General features: G+C 39.1%; 1 protein-coding gene and 1 long non-coding RNA gene across 2 annotated transcripts; both read right to left on the reverse strand.

The window, feature by feature from the left end:
• Positions 1–1,119: 1,119 nt before the first annotated feature.
• Positions 1,120–2,404, reverse strand: LOC139195811 (uncharacterized). The gene is made up of 2 exons (XR_011580846.1): positions 2,193–2,404; positions 1,120–1,373 (listed from the first exon to the last, which is right to left on the reverse strand). It is a non-coding gene; the product is annotated as an uncharacterized lncRNA (long non-coding RNA).
• Positions 2,405–17,112: 14,708 nt separating this feature from the next.
• On the reverse strand, positions 17,113–17,565 carry LOC103408285 (egg cell-secreted protein 1.2-like). Its single transcript, XM_008347142.2, has one exon. The coding sequence runs from the start codon at positions 17,563–17,565 to the stop codon at positions 17,113–17,115; it is 453 nt and encodes a 150-aa protein (XP_008345364.1).
• Positions 17,566–18,140: the final 575 nt, after the last annotated feature.

Genomic DNA, 18,140 nt, shown 5'->3' on the forward strand with positions numbered 1-18,140 from the left:
ACTTATTTTTGAAGAAAACTGAAGTTTTAGAGTTTGTGAGATCATTGAACAAGTTATTTTCTTACCCCTCATATTTTACAGATCAATTGGCTAGTCATTCTCTAGGACGGGATATTCAAAGATCGTAGGGTCTTTGAAATAATCTATGTGTGAAGAAAAAAGAGATCCCACAGACCCAAAATAATTTGAAATTGATGTGTTCCATCAAGATGATTTCGAAAATGAAAATCGATCAATATAGTTCATGAAAATAGGTGTCGAAAATCAATTTGGTACTTCCATAAAAAAATTGTAAGAAATCTGTTATGAGCTGGTGTGGCACGTACTTGAGTCTAGGCCTAGCAAATGGGTCATGTCTATCGTGTTCGTGTCGTTTTCGTGCAACACCTGTTATCTTAACGGATTATGTCGTGTCACACATGTTATCTTAATGGGTCATTAACAAGTCGGGTCACTTTACCCAACGGGTAGAGTGACCTGACCCATTATGACCCTATAAGAAAAATATATTTTTTTCCTTAAATTTTCACATACCACACATTGCCACATAAATATTACTTCAAAACATTAAAACACATTTGTCGTTTAAGTACTACATCTACACTCCAAAATAAAAGCCTAATAAAAAAATATTCATACACTACTAGTCTATTACAAAATATTAAAGGTTGTGAAGCCTTTCTCAAAAGTTTAAACCTTGACAATGGAACTCAAAGCTTGCATGTTATTTCTTTTACAAAATCATCAATTTTCATCGATCATCATGAGGAAATTGTATTGAAACTTTGACTTGATCTATTGCTTTCAAGAGTTATGTTGATGATGTTTTTAGTAAGGTTTTCTAGATCAGAACTCTCTTCCGCATAAATTAAGTATAGAAAAACCCAACATTAAAAACCATTCAAATTATGAGAAGTTTACCAAAATAATTATGAAAAGAAATAAAACAATAGTACTATACCATATAAAAATATATTACCTCCTTTCCTGGCCATTAGTTTTAATTTTAACAAAAAACCCAAATCACTAGTTTTTGAAAAAAACACGGAATACCAAAAGTGACACACCCTAACCCGAAGACTAGGACGTGCTGGCCGTCACGTGAGTGTGACGTAACCATAACGCAAGCGGAAACGATTTAATAATAAAATACGAGTCAACGAAAACCACTAATTGCAGTTATTTACAACCGAGCATTCTATGTGCATAAGAGTGTACTAAACACACATAAACAGAGCATAAGCATCTAGGTGCAGTCAAGTAGGAACATAACTAATTTACAACACCCTCGGGTGAATCCTACATTTATTTAGTCTGTCAGAACGCCGAAGCAGTCCTCGTAGGCCACCAACGCCTCAACTATCAACTAGAACCTGGAGGGGCGAAAAACAGAAAACGTGAGTGGGCGAAAATCAAGCTTTTCCAAATCATTTCATAAATCCACATTTATAACCCCTTTTTGGAAAACCTGTATACTTTCCCAGAAAAATAGTATATAGCATATATATCTCAACTGTCTCAATCATCAATCTTATAACAGATTCAATAAAGAATGTACCATGCCAATTTCAACAGTGTAGTATGAATGCATTAACATAATATAATCAGGTAAAAGAAATAATCAATCGGAGGCCCTCTAATAGCCCTGAACGATTGAACCTAGAGCTCATCATCTATCAATCTCACTCTCTGCCGGAGTCACTCCGCGTGACCTGTCCGGCCTTCTGCACATAAGTCGGAACCACCTAATGTAGTCTGAACGACTCATGGTAATATTCGCTCTAGTGCTTCTCTCATCAATCATCTGTATACAATAACCTAAGGTCACCCACCAGTCATAATCTCACTAACACTCTACGACTGGCCCGTCGTACCCACTCCGCGTGGACTGTACGACCAGCATCTACTTGGATCCAAGGCGAGCGTGCGATGCGGTGAATACTATAAGCACTAAACCATGGTGCAGGATATGAGCTCAATATATCAACATCATCATCATAATATTAATTAAATACTTACCTGTGCTTCCACAGCACCATCACACATATATGCATCATACGACAGTTCATAATATCCATAATATTCTATGCATGGCAATCACATCATATTTCATTTCAATATACTTTTCATTTAAATTTGATTTCTGGGGAAATCGAGTATATAGGTATATATAAAAACAAATGCCCACTCACTGGTATGTCGCCGGGTCGTAACCCCCTTGACGCCCCTGGATGTGCTCGTCCTCGTTATAAGTTCCACCTAGAAGTGAAATAACTTAAAACAATCATTTAACGCACATTTAACGCACCTAAACCAAACTAGGTAATTAATTCTTCATACGATGCTCAAATTGGGTATATGAATATACCACAGTGACCTACACAACCTCAGGATCATCCCCATATTTTTAAAATAATTTTTGGAGGTCTCACGCGCCCCCACGCGCCTGACGTGGCACGGACCTACGCGCGGCCCACGCGCGGCCACGTGGCATGCACACTGACGGCTACAGTGAACGGCGTTAGGGAATATTCCGTCAAATCCTAGTATATTCCGTTAAAAACTAACGGTTTCCGTTAAAGTTAACTAACGGCGTCGGAATATTCCGTCAAACTTGACGGAAGATTCCCTGTCTTCTCCGGCGAGTCGCCGGTCGCCGGCGACTGTTCGCCGGTTTCTGGAAAAATTTCAAATCCACTATTCTCCTTCGTTTTTCAACCAATTTCTTCGAATTTTATACCAAAATGAAGCATTTAACATGTACTATCACGTTGGAAGGGTTTTAGGGCCTAAAAACAACTAGATCATACCTTCCAAAATTCCTCAATTTCGGCCAAACTCGAACCCGACGATCCCGACGTCCATTTTGTTCAAACGAGGCACTCCGAGCCTCCTTAGGACTTCCTAAGACTCGTGGTGATCTTGCTTTAGCCTAAAACACAACCAATTTTAAGTTCGTGAACAGTGTCAATTCACGGGGTGTTTTGAAACTAGGATTTTAGAAATGAAACTTACCTGAAACTTATACCCCCGTGCTCGTGAAGTTCCCAAGATCACGAAGATGATCTTAGATTGGACGTTGGTGCACGTTTGTGGTTGTTCTTGGTGTTTGTCCGAGAGCTTGAGAGAGTTCGAGAGTAAGAGAGAGAGAGTGTTTCTGAGGGAGAGATGAGGAAGAAAGAGGGAGAGAGACAACCTACGGGTTTTGGGGAAGGATTTCAGGAGGTGGGGATCCCACCTAAGTCCAATACAAAATTATTAGACCAAACAAATGTAAATCTAAACCCTAGTTTAAGATCTTAGTGTAAAACAAACACCAAAATTACGTACCTTAATCCCGTTTAAGGGCGTTTCTGTAATTTCACGTCCTCGGTATTTAGTAATTCTGGGACGGGCTGTGACAAAAAGTACAAATTTCATACCTTTAGCGTGTGTGCTAGCTTATGTGTGGTTTTCTTATGGCTGCCGGAGTCGAGTTGAAGGAAGTGAACGGAGGAGGATGCGAGAGAGATGCGGATTAAGGAGACGGCGCGAGAGTAAGTCTGGACTGGAGAGATCAGAGTGAATGAGAGAGAAGAGAAGGATAGCCTCCAACCTAATACACAATGGGCGGTTGAGATTAAATCTCAGCCGATCCAATGGTCACCAATTTTGTAAATTAAATTTAATATAGACACACACACACACACACATATATATATATTATATATATATATATATATATTCTATTAGAGGGCTTGTCAACATTTTGTCCTCTTTTTTTCAATTTTGCCCTCACTTTTGAATACACAATGTTGACATGAGGAGGGCAAAATAGTAATTTTGTACCTTTTGACAAAATAACAATCATATCCCAATTTTTTTTATTTTGCCCTCACTTTTGATGCACAATATTTACATAAGGAAGGCAAAATGATAATTTTGTATCAAAATATTTACATAAGATAAAAATATGCACTTATTAAGAGAAATTGTCCCACAATCAATTTTTCATACATGTAAGTGAAATCTTGATGTTTTTTGGATAGTTTGAATGAACTGAAGCAGTTGCGCTTGAGGAGAACGTGAGAGGAGATGGGCGTGTCAACTTTTTGCCCCCTTTTTTTCAATTTTGCCCCCACTTTTGAATATACAATATTGACATGAGGAGGGCAAAATAGTAATTTTGTACCTTTTGACAAAATGACAATAATATCCCTATTTTTCCTATTTTACCCTCACTTTTGATATATTTACATAAGAGGACAAAAAACTGTAAAATATGCACTTATTAAGAGAAATTATCTCACCATCATTTTTTCATACTCTTTTTAAAATTTTAAAAACTAATCACACTCCTTAATAAAAAAATAAAAAATAAAATGAAATTGTTCATATATATATATATATATATAATTATTATAGTTTTTAGGTGTATAAATGCTCTAAACCCTCGCCGTAAAACATGTATAATTTTCCCAAAAATAGGATATGATTATAAATATATATGTAGATATATTCAAGTCATGCTTCACATCTCCATAAACATAAGTATGCCATACCAAATATAAAACAGAATAAGTAACTCAGCTAAAATAAATTCATGGTAAATAATATATTAGCCGGAACCCCTGCAGAAGTCTATACGACCGAATTCATAGCTCATTAGTCAATCTAGCCAGAGTCACTGCAAATGACCTATACGGCACTACACTGCACATGAGTCGGAACCACTGTAATTGTCTGTACGACAGGACTAGGTGTAATATAGTTATGCTCAGTGCTACTCTCTCATGATAGCTGTGCGCTAAATCGCTAGTCACCTATGAGTCGGAACCACCTATAATGGTCTGTACGACAAGACAATGCACCTAAATTGGATCTAATGTGAGCATAGGGTATGGGAGGTGACATTATAAACAGGCCTGAGCTATATATCTGGCTAAATCACTAACACCAGGGTGCAGGTTTATGAGCTCTATGCTTCTCAAATAATCACAACCGTTATTCACATTCACAATTCATAAACTCACTTGGGCTTACCTTAGCATCCACAACACCACAATTATATATATGCATCATATACTAATTCATATACTGAACATAAATTTATATGCATGGCATTTCAAGGCATACTTTCATTTAACGCATTTTCTGGGAAAATATCAAGTATATGAGTATATACTAAAAAACAAAAACCCACTCACTGGTATGTCGAAGGGTCCTAGCCCCCGAGTCGCCCTTGACTGCGCTCGTCCTCGAGATAAATCTCCCCTGTATGCGAAACAACTATAAAAATGTTAATTTAAAACACATAACCAATACTAGCTAATAACTTCTCATACAATGCCCAAATGGGAAGTTTGAATATACCAACGTGATCTACACAACCTCACGAACATCCCCATATTTTTAGAAAAAATTTCCTACCCCTCATGCGCCGCCACATGCCAGCCAAGGCACGGCCAAACGCTACGCCCACGCTCGGGCACGTGCCTGGCACACTGACGGCGACAGTTAATGCCGTCAGGAATATTCCATTAAAATCTAGGATATTCCGTGTAAAAACTAACGGCGTTACCTTACGCCGTTAGCATATTCTGTCAAAACTAACGAAATATGCTTCTTCTTCCTTGACTAGTCACTGGACGCCGGTGACTGTTCGCTGGTTTCTGGAAAAGTTTCTAACCCTAATTTCTCTCTCATTTTAACATCAAACTTCAAGAAACTTGAACCATTTTGAAGATCTCACCAAGATGAACAAAACCATACCTGATTCGAGCCCTGAAACCACCAGAAACCCACTGAAAAAAAGCCTCGATATTCCGACAAATCTTAAAACGAACCACTCCAATTTCATAAGAACCTCCTAAAGCTTCCTATGAGCTGGAAATCCCCAAAAAACACACGATTTTACAATTGCATGAATAGTGACAAAAATCGGGTTAAGGTTTTCACGAGTTTTCGAATAAGTTCTTACCTAAAAATGGTACCATTCAACTCTTATGAACCTCAGGAACACAATGGTGCCCTTTGAACCCTCAATCTGTGCGTGTATGGTTGGTTTTGAAGTTTGTCCGTACGTTTTGTGCAGATTTTCTAAAAAATCCGAGAGGGATGAGAGAGAGAAGGCACGGGAGAGAGGGAGAGTTTGTGTGTGTGTGTGTGGTCCACGAGGGTCGCCAACCAAAACCAAAGAAAACACTTTGAGTCCTAAGTGTTCCAAAACTTAGGAAAAAATTAGAATTTTTCCATATAAATTTAAACTTAAACCACACCACCACATAACTCAATTATTTCTCAATGTCCAAAGGTAATTTAGTAACTTCCACGCCATCGATAATTTATTTTGGGACGGGCTGTGACAATCTACCCTCCTAATAAAAATTTCGTCCTCGAAATTTATTCCATCTTTACAATCCAGTAATAATCATAAAATAGGCGTGGATACATCTCTCTGATTCGGTCCTCAGTCTCCCAAGTAGCTTCTTCCACTGAATGATTTCTCCACAAAACTTTCACCAAATGCACTGTCTTATTCCTCAGCTTCTTATCTTTCCAATCTAGTATAGTCACTGGCTCTTCATCGTAAGTCAAATCCGAATTAATTTCTAAAGGTTGAGGAGGAATCACATGTGAAGGATCTGAGATATAATGTCGAAGCATCGAAACATGAAACACATCGTGCATTTTGGACAACTCTAGAGGCAACTCAAAATTATAAGCAACCTCACCAACTCGCTCAGTGATCATATACGGCCCGATGTATCTAGGACTTAACTTGCCTTTCTTTCCAAACCGCACAACACCTCTCCATGGTGATAACTTCAAAAATACCCAATCACCTACTTTATACACCCGGTCAGTGGCATCCTTGTCTGCTAAGTTCTTTTGTCGATCCTAGGCTACTTTCAGGTTAGACTTAATTACCTGAATATTTTGAGTAGTCTCGTCCACAATCTCAGGGCCCATTAAAACTCTTTCACCAACCTTTGACCAGCATAAAGGTGTACGACAAGATTTCCCGTAAAATGCCTCAAATGGTGACATACCAATACTTGAATGGTAACTGTTATTGTAGGCGAACTCCATCAAATCCAAACAATCATGCCAACCATCGCCAAAATGCAGCACTGAAGATCTCAGCATATCTTCTAATGTCTAAATAGTCCTCTCAGATTGTCCGTCTGTCTGAGGGTGATATGCCGTACTATAAAGTAATCTCATACCAAGAGCTTCTTGGAATGCTATCCAGAACTTAGAAGTAAATCGAGGATCCCGGTTCGAGATAATATCAACTGGAACACCATGGTACTTCACAATCTTTGATATGAATAACTTAGCTAATCGCCTTAATGGATATTTTTCCCTCACTGGAATAGTGTGCTGACTTAGTAAGCCGATCAACTATCACCCAAATGTCGTTATAACCATTCTATGTACGAGGAAGCTTGTACACAAAATCCATTATAATATTTTCCCATTTCCACTGTGGAATAGGAAGTGGCTGCTCAACCCAAACGGCTTCTTCTTTTTAGCTTTAACCTGTTGGCAAATGGCACACCTACTCACATATTAGGCAATTTCCCTTTTCATACCCGGCCAATAATAAAATGGTCGAATGGTATGATACATCTTGGTACCTCCTGGATGCATTGCATATGCTGAAATATGCTCTTCATCAAGGATTTCTTTCTTTAGCTCTGTATTATTCGGCACATACATTCTACTCTCCTGCATAAGCATACCATCAATTTCTCGAATTCTGAAATCTTTCTTCTTCCCTTGATTCCTTGCTTGAATTATTTCCTGGGTCTCTTCATCGTTCATCTAAGCCTCGAGCACACGATCAATTAGGATTGGCCTGACTTGAAAATTAGTAAATAAGGCTTCCTCTTTATCTTCCACTCCTAACTCCATTCCAGTGGACCTCAAATCTGCAAGGAGAGGAACATGACAATCATAGATGGCATTAAGTCTAGCTAGAGTCTTCCTACCAAGTGCATCCGCCACTGCATTTGCACGACCAGGGTGATACTCAATCGTGCAATCAGAATCACTAAGTAACTCAATCCATCTTCGTTACCGAAGATTAAGATCTCTCTGAGTAAAAAGATACTGAAGACTCTTATAATCTAAAAAGATCTTACATTTCTCACCATAAAGATAATGTCTCCAAATCTTCAAGGCAAAGATAATAGCTGCTAATTCCAAATCATGAGTAGGGTAATTCTTCTCATGAGGTTTCAACTGTCTCAAAGCATAAGCAATCACCCTACCATGTTGCATCAATACACAACCTAGACTATTCAAAGAAGCATCACTGTAGACCTCGAAATTACCACTATCATCCGGAAGTGCTAAAACAGGTGCATGAGTGAGATAATACTTCAACTGCTGAAAACTTTGCTCACAATTATCATCCCACTTGAACTTAACATCCTTCCTGGTCAACCTCATCAATGGTAAAGCAATCACTGAAAAATCCTTAACAAATCGTCTATAATAGCCTACAAGGCCAAGAAAACTCTTCACCTCAGTGACGGTTCGAAGTTGTTCCCAATTCTCCACAGCTGCCACTTTTTGAGAATCCACTCGGATACCTTGAGCTGATATAATATGTCCCAAAAATGTCACTTAATCTAACTAGAATTGGCATTTGCTAAACTTAGCATATAACTGGTGTTCCCTCAAACTTTTCAACACTAATTTAAGATGTCTAACATGCTCTGCACTAGTCTCAGAGTATACCAGAATATCGTCAATGAAGACAATAACAAACCTGTCCAAATATGGTTGGAATACTCGATTCATTAAATCCATGAAAGTTAGTGGTGCATTAGTTAACCCAAATGACATCACAAGAAACTCATAATGACCATATCGAGTCCTGAATGCTGTCTTAGGGACATCTTCACTTCTAATCTTCAACTGCTAGTAACCTGACCTCAAGTCAATCTAAGAGAACACACAGGCACCTCGGAGTTGATCAAACAAATCATCTATATGAGGTAACGGATAACGATTCTTAATTGTTACCTGATTCAATTGCGTGTAATTAATGCACATCCTCAAGGTTCCGTCTTTCTTCCTCACAAATAAAACTGGAGCTCCCCAAAGTGAAGTACTAGGCTGAATAAAACCTTATCCACTAATTCTTGCAACTGAACTCTCAATTCCCTTAATTCAGCAGGAGCCATTCTATAAGGAGTCAAAGATATAGGATCCGTACCTGGAAGCAATTTAATAGTGAACTCCACATCTCTATCTGGCAGTAATCCAAGCAAATCATCAGGGAACACATCCAAAAAATGCCTGACCACACGCACATCCTCCATAATACTAGGAACATCATCATTCAATACCACATGAGCCAAAAATCCCTGACAACCTTTCCACAACAATCTTTTGGCTTTCATGGCAGAAATAACATCATGCCTCACTCCGCTAGGTTATTCTACAAATGTAACTTCAGGTAATCCAGGACGATGAAATGTGACTGTCTTTCCATAACAATCTATCTTGGCACGATTGTAGTGTAACCAATCAATGCCCAAAATCACATCAAAATCAACAATGTCTAACGGAATAAGATTAGCTACCATAATAACATCCTCCACCATCACTGGACATCTTGGATATACCCAATCCACATAACATCTCTCCCCTCTAGGCATAGATAACTCTAAATCATATCCTAGAGGTGTAGGATGAGGTTGCATCATTTGAGAAAATGCATGAGAAAAAACAAAATGCGTAGCACCATAATCAATCAATACTCTAGCAAAATGACTAAGAATATTTAACATACCCATGATTAAATCAAGATTGTTCTGACCATCTTGCGGTGTCATGTTATGGATACGTCTCTAATTCTGCTGTCGTCCACCACGACCTCTGCTGGCATGAATACCTCGTCCTTGTCTTGGCTAACCAGACTGCCTCGAAGATCCTGCACTGCTAGCAACAATCTCTACCTACTGGGGTTGTCCCCCTGGTACCACTGGGATCCACCTGCTGAATGTGGTTGATATGGCATAGAACCTCCCTGATACTGAGGGTAACCACCCTGATAATGAAAGTCCTGTGAGTACTGATATTGCCCTGTAGCATAAGGAGCAGCGTCGCGCTGATAATGATAAGCACCTCCACGACCAGTCTCAGCATAACCACCAGATCCTGAAGTTTGCTGGGTCGGCGCAGGTGGTGGTAAGGAAGGTTGTTGGGGCCTCTACTGATTCTGAGGGCAATGAGTAGCCCTATGCTCCATCTGTCCACAAGTATAACATGCACTACTGCCTCTCCTACACTCCCCAAAATGCCTATTATTACACCTGCGGCATAAAGGAACACCTGAACCATCAAAGTCCCTTTGCCTCTGAAATCTCGAGCCTTCAAAGAATCTACCACCTCTCCTCTGCACATTAGAGCTCAAACCTCCACTAAAAGAGCTGGAACTGACACCACTTCTCTTAAAATTATGGGTCTTACGAGGTCCTTGAGATGATTGACCTTTACCTTTATCATCTCGCCTCTGGTTCCCGTTCTTTTCTTCTTCATCTTCACTTTCATTGGGCATGTTCTTTGAGTCCTGAATCCGCAGTAAACCCTCATAAAACTCCTGGTAAGTGGCACAAGGAGTCGATGTCACTATAGAACGCCATTTCTTCTTAGTACCCAACCTGATGCGACGGAGCATCTCAACCAGATTAGCATCAACCTCCGGATCATATCGAGACAAATCAGTGAACCTCTTGTAATACTCATTCGCTGACATCTTTCCTTATTTCAGATGTGTAAACTCTGTTTCTTGCAATCAATGTACTCAGGGGGAATAAACCTTTTCCGAAACAACTGTTTAAACATTTCCCAATCGGCTGCTACTTCTGGTGGAATCTGATAGGACTCCTGTCTCCACCAGGATGCAGGCTCCGGACCTAGAAACCAGGTAGTCGTCTCGACCCACCTATCAGGAGGAAGATTCCCCTAACTCTGCATCACAAGGAAAGTCTTCTTGACATGATTAAGCCACTTCTCCGCTCCCTCATGTCCTTCATTTCCCATGAAATGATTCAGCTTCAAATTATACACAGTTTCAAGAGGTGTCCTTTGAGGAGGACGGAGCAAAGCCTGAATGGCATAAGCTATAGCTTTCTCTAACTGAGCAATATCAGGGAAACTAGGCTCAGCTGAGTGACGTGGCTCTCTACGAGGCGGCATAGTTTTGACAGAAGACACCACAATGGTTAGATCATTCACAAGATATACAGGACTACTAAACCTAGGCTCTGATACCAAACTGACACACCCTGACCAAAGATCAAGGCGTTCTAGCCGTCACGTGAGGGTGACGTAGCCATGTGTGCGGAAGCGATAAGGATAAGAAATAACGAATAAATAAAAACCGAAAACTGCTAATGTACACAAATAAGCATAAAGTGCTAGCAGTGAGATACAAGAGTAAATGCTCATAATCAGAGCATAGAAAGTCTAGGTGCAGTCCAGTAGGACAAGTACTAGTTATGCAATACCAGAAGATGTCCTACTAAATATATAATTTGTCAGAACCACCGAGATCCTCAAATGCCACCAACAGCAAGTTTACCTAAAACCTGGAGGGGGCAAAACAGAAAACGTGAGTGGGCAAAAACAAAGCTTTCCAAAAATCATTTCATTATCAAATGCTCTAACCCCTCGCCGTAAAACATGTATAATTTACCCAGAAATAGGATATGATTATAAATATATATATATATATATATATATATATATATATTCAAGTCATGCTTCACATCTCCATAAACATAAGTATACCATGCAAAATATAAAACAGAATAAGTAACTCAGGTGAAATAAATTCATGGTAAATAATATATTAGTTGGAACCCCTACAGAAGTCTATACGGCCGAATTCATAGCTCATTAGTCAATCTAGCCGGAGTCACTGCAAATGACCTATATGGGACTACACTACACACGAGTCGGAACCACTGTAATTGTCTGTACCACAGGACTGGGTGTAATATAGTTATGCTCAGTGCTACTCTCTCATGATAGCTGTATGATAAATCGCTAGTCACCTACAAGTCGGAACCACCTATAATGGTCTGTACTACAAGACTGTGCACCTAAATTGGATCCAATGTGAGCATAGGGTACAGGAGGTGACATTATAAACAGGCTTGAGCCATATTTCTGGCTAAATCACTAACACCGGGGTGCAGGTTTATGAGCTCTATGCTTCTCAAATAATCACAACCGTTATTCACATTCACAATTCATAAACTCACTTGGGCTTACCTGAGCGTTCATAGTACCACAATTATATATATGCATCATATACTAATTCATATACTGAACATAAATTTATATGCATGGCATTTCAAGGCATACACTTTCATTTAACGCATTTTCTGGGAAAATATCAAGTATATAAGTATATACTAAAAACCAAAAGCCCACTCACTAGTATGTCAAAGGGTCGTAGCCCCCGAGTCGCCCTTGACTGCGCTCGTCCTCGGGATAAATCTCCCCTATATGCGAAACAACTATAAAAACATTAATTTAAAGCACATAACCAATACTAGCTAATAACTTCTCATACAATGCTCAAATGGGAAGTTTGAATATACCAACGTGATCTACACAACCTCATGAACATCCCCATATTTTTAGAAAAAATTTCCGACCCCTCACGCGCCGCCACGCGTGGGCACGTGCCTGGCACACTGACGGGGGTAGTTAATGCCATCAGGAATATTCCATTAAAATCTAGGATATTCCGTCTAAAAACTAACGGCGTTACCTTACGTCATTAGCATATTCCGTCAAGACTGACGGAATATGCTTCTTCTTCCCCGACTAGTCAACGGACGCCGGCGACTGTTCGCCGATTTCTGGAAAAGTTTCTAACCCTAATTTCTCTCTCATTTTAACACCAAACTTCAAGAAACTTGAACCATTTTAACACAAAACCATACCTGAGTCGAGCTCTGAAACCACCAAAAACCTACCGGAAAAAGCCTCGATATTCAGGCAAATCTTAAAACCCATCGTTCTCGATGATTTGACATCTAATTTCTTCCAACGAACCACTCCGAGCTTCGTGAGAACCTCCTAAAGCTTCCTATGAGCTTGAAATCCTCAAAAACACACGATTTTACGATTGCATGAATAGTGACAAAAATCGAGTTAGGGTTTTCACGAGTTTTCGAATAAGTTCTTACCTAAAAATGGTACCATTCAACTCGTATGAACCTCAGGAACACAATGGTGCCTTTTGAACCCTCAATTTGTGCGTGTATGGTTGGTTTTGAAGTTTGTCCGTACGTTTTGTGCGGATTTTCTGAAAAATCCGAGAGGGAGGAGAGAGAGAAGGCACGGGAGAGAGGGAGAGTTTGTGTGTGTGTGTGTGTGGTCCACGTGGGTCACCAACCAAAACCAAAGAAAACACTTTTGAGTCCTAAGTGTTTCAAAACTTAGGAAAAATTTAGAATTTGTCCAAATAAATTTAAACTTAAACCACACCACCACATAACTCAATTATATCTCAACGTCCAAAAGTAATTTAGTAACTTCCACGCCATTGATAATTTATTTCGCAATGGGCTGTGACAATAAAATTGTTAAATTAATATATATAATTATTATAGTATTTTTTTATGGTTATAAAATTGATATTTTGCTTATCGTGTGTTGTGTTACCGAATTCGTTATCGTGTTGATCCGAATACCTGTTAATTTTGTGTCGTGTCGGGTTATCGGATCGTGTCAGGAATTGTTAGGCTTACTTGAGTCCCACAATTATAATTAAATATTATCATGTAGCTAAAATACATAATAAAAAAACAATTTTTATAAATAAAAATAATAATAAATAAAAAGATGATTTGGGAACTCTACAGACAGAGCTGGACTGCCTCGACAACAAATGCGAAAATCACAGAACCTCTCCTCTACCCAAAACAAACCCTAGAAATGTCCAAATTAAAAGAGCAAGCATCAGACTTGGATCCCAAAAAGCGATGCGTAAAATGAAACCACCACTCCCGCGCGCCGCTTCTATTACGAGAAATCAAGTCCCTCTCAACCAAGGTATAAAATATCGATGATATCGGAAATATCGGTAGTCCAAAAACACGGAAATTTCGATGGAAATATCGGGATATTATCGATATCGATAAAAATTGAATAAAAACCACGGAAATTGTAAGAAAAACTTGGAAATTTACTTTGCATGATGTTTATTTAGTCAATTATCTATTAGTTTATCACAAAAAATTGGAAGGAAATGTATTGCATGATGGATTTAACTGATTTAAGTTGATTATATAGCGAGTTGGCAAACATTGTGAGTATAGAAAATATGTAGTAATTAATGAAAAAAAGTTCAAATATACCATAATCATTTATATATAATGAATTAGTACAATATTTTACACTTTATACATTATATGGTAAGATGCATGAGTGACTTAGTACCACATAGAGTGAACGTGGTGAGTAGTTCAAAAGTAGATACTTGAAAAGAAATTGTCAAAGATTCATTGTCATGTGCAAATTTGTTTCTTGCAAAAAGACTTCAAAATAAAACCATATATATAAATATTTTAGCATATTTTCACAAAAACATAAGTGATATGGTGGTCAAGGTGTTGAAGGAGTAAAATGGGAGGGGTTCGAATCCCCTTGGTGTTTTTTTAAATATAGAAATTTATCCTAGATAATAAATATTAGCTTGCAAGCCTTGCAGACATCTTAACGACCATATAAATATTATGTAATGTCGGGCGGTGGGCTAGCGCCTAGTCGAATTTAGGTAAATTTCTTGTATATTTTGTAAATAAGTGCATACTAACATTTACAAAAAAAAAAAAAATTTGTATATCTTGGAATAAATATATTATATAAATTAGTTAAATTTATTTTATAGTAGATGATTAAATATTGAGAAATACGTTATTTAAAAAAAATATACATATCTAAACATAAGAGTATAATATAAGATTATCTTATTCTGATCATAAAAAGAAAAATAATATAATACAAGAGTGTAATATGGTGTTGTTTTAAAAAAACAAATAATAAAATATTATCTAAATATTTTATATAATTTATTTATTAAGGGATAATGGGTAATTATTGTTTATCCCTTTATTTTGTGATAAGGCAGAGACTTTTTCACTTTCCCAAGTTCCCGTTCACATCTTTTCATCTTTTCAGACTTTTCTTCTTCTACATCTTCTTCTTCGTCTTTTCAAACGTTTCTCTTTTATCTCTCCCCTCCATCTTCTTCTTCATCTTTTCACCTCCCTCCTCTGATGCCCACCCTCTCCGCCTTCTCGCCTCCCTCCTGGCTTGACCCCAACTCCGCCTCCACCTTCCTTACCGATCCCACCGACGACAACCCCACCTCTGTCGTTGACTTCAGCGACGACCACCACGACCCCCAATCGCCCCCAAACCCCAACCTCAACCTCCACAACAACCACCCATTCTCCTCCTCCCCCCCGGAGCCTGCCCCGTCGGCGCCATGCTCGCCTCCGTCTTTGTTCCACGTCTGCTTCAACCAAGACCACGCCTGCTTCGCCATGGGGACAGACCACGGGTTCCAGATCTACAACTACGATCCGTTTCTAGAGCTCTTTCACCGCGACTTCGATAACGGCGGTGGAATCGGCGTCGTTAAGGTGCATATCTTGGGTTTGGGCTTGGATTGCAGAGAGAGATCTGGGCAGCTGTGACAACGCAGCCTCGGCTACCTTTCTGACGATGGAGCCACGACGATTGTTTCGATAATATCGAATATATCGCGATATTATCAATACTATCGATAATATCGCAATATTTTGACGACAATTAGGGGGATACGTGGGAAAATATCGGTCTCTCTGAAAAACGATAATATCGATGATATTTCGCCGATATTATCGATATTTTAGTCATTGCTCTCAACTGAAATCGGTTCCAATCCCTTTCAATTTCTTTGTCATTTCCAAGAAATCCTCATCGGCTTCGATGGAAATCCTCTGTTAGAACTATAAATCTTCCATCCTCAAACGAATGACCACATTGACCTGCCAAACCCCTCAATGCGGCGCCTATAGCCCTATCTAAACCAGCTCCATAGTCCTAGACTCCAGTAAACGCGGCGCCCTTGGGGCCGTTGAATTTGGTGGTGGATGAGGCTCTGGAGTCTGTATTTAGAATGAAGGGGTGTATGGTATGGTGGTGGTGAATCAGAACATGGAGTGGAAATGAGGGCTCTCATTTTCCGTCTCGAAGTGGAGGAGTCCAAAATTGTTTTTCCGTTTGGAAGGGGAAGTGGAAGTGGTGTTGGAATTGGGATCATCGATTTTTTTTTTATTTAAGTTTTTAATGAAATAATAAGTCATGAACCAAACTGTAAAGAAATAATAAGTCATGAACGAAACTGTAATCAAATAAAAAGTCATGTACGAGATTGAAATATTTTAAAGATGTTGTATGAAAACATGGGGGTAAAATGTAATTTACCTTTTTTTTGTTATTTAAATAGAATTCATGGGACAAGTTATGAGCACATAACTGACAGAATTATGATGAAATGGCCACGTTGATTTTCGACAACTATTTTGAAAGACTATATTGATTAATTTTCAGTTCTAAAAACAATCTTGATAGGGTGTGCCAATTTGAGAAACCATTTGTGATAAAAATTTATTCGAAATAGATCAGATGCTGGACAAATTCAGGGGTTCCTACTTCCTAAAACCAAATCATTCCATCCACCACATAGAAGCCAAAATTGGCTAAATGATGCACCGCACTCTTAGCTTGGCTACGGACATATATAAGAGACGTTCGACGCACTGAAAGTATTCCACAACATCTGGAATTTTCTATAAGCATGCCCGCCCATCTCTTAGTTATCAAGTTCCTAGACTTCAATAACAAATAGAGGGAACATGGAATTAAACTCGACCGATGCGAAACATATAAGAAATGCCCAATTAAAATTACCATTCATTCAATAAATTAAGGAGTAGGTAGTACTACTCGAGAATGAAGATACATATTTTTATTCTCTAATTAAAGGGCCAAATATTAAACCAACACGGTGGCATTAATTGGCAGGAGGGGACAGGCGTGGCATTAGTGGGCGGGAGGAACAGGCGTGGTAGCGGCGGCAGCAAGAGGTGGTGAAGAAGGGGCGGAGGAATTAGTACTAGTAGCAGATGCAGCGGCATCACAGTAGCCTCGCAAAATGTTACCCTCCTCAGCCGTGAAACCAATCGAAGTGAGCATTGCAGGCCAGCAGTGGCGTGTAATAGTGGCAATGGCTTTGCAACAGTCGGGCCCTATATCAGCCTGCCCATTCAGGAAAAACAGAACCACCTCATTGGAGCATGATTTCAGCTCCACAAGCGCATTCCAGCAATTCGCTAGTCTACCATCCCCTTCGTTTCCAGTTTTGATCCTTGCCGCGATGGGGATGTTGTAGCCTGGCTGCATGGGATTAATCACGTTTCTTGCTGCAAGTGCGTGGTCTGCACCCAAGAATATTAGGCATACTGCCACCGGGAAAGCCACGTTTAGGGAAGCCATTGTACTTTACTGCTACTACTACTGATGGAACGTGTGTATGTATTTGTCTTTGATGAAAATCCGAGGGCTGACTAAGTGAAGAAAATGTGAGGATTTGGGAAATAATTTATAGTGGAGATGAGTCCGGTGAGAAACCTAAGGGGGCTGCTAATTATTGATTAAGGTGTTTATTAGTTTCATGATCATGGGGATTGATAATTTAATTTTGGTGTCTGGTTAATATTCCACCAAACGGTAACATGGGAAACAAGGTAATGAGCTGAATGCTGATGCCTGGTGGATTTTCAGGAGGCGTTACACCGTCCACTCCAGCACTGCAATTTCATCGTTTCCATTTTTTTTTAATATATATATATATATATATATATATATATATATATATATATATATATATATATATTAAGTTTTGGAGCTACTTAGGCCTCGTTTGGCAGCTCGGACTGTACTGACTATTTCTGTCGGCTAGGATAAATAGCCACCAAATAGTACTGACCAAATTAGTCAGGCGTTTGGTGCAGTATTGGATTAATGACCGTATTATTTATAATATGTTTAGTACTATTCCGGATAGGAGA

The sequence above is a fragment of the Malus domestica genome, chromosome 01 (genome assembly GCF_042453785.1).
Source record: "Malus domestica chromosome 01, GDT2T_hap1".
Taxonomy (NCBI): Eukaryota; Viridiplantae; Streptophyta; class Magnoliopsida; order Rosales; family Rosaceae; genus Malus; species Malus domestica.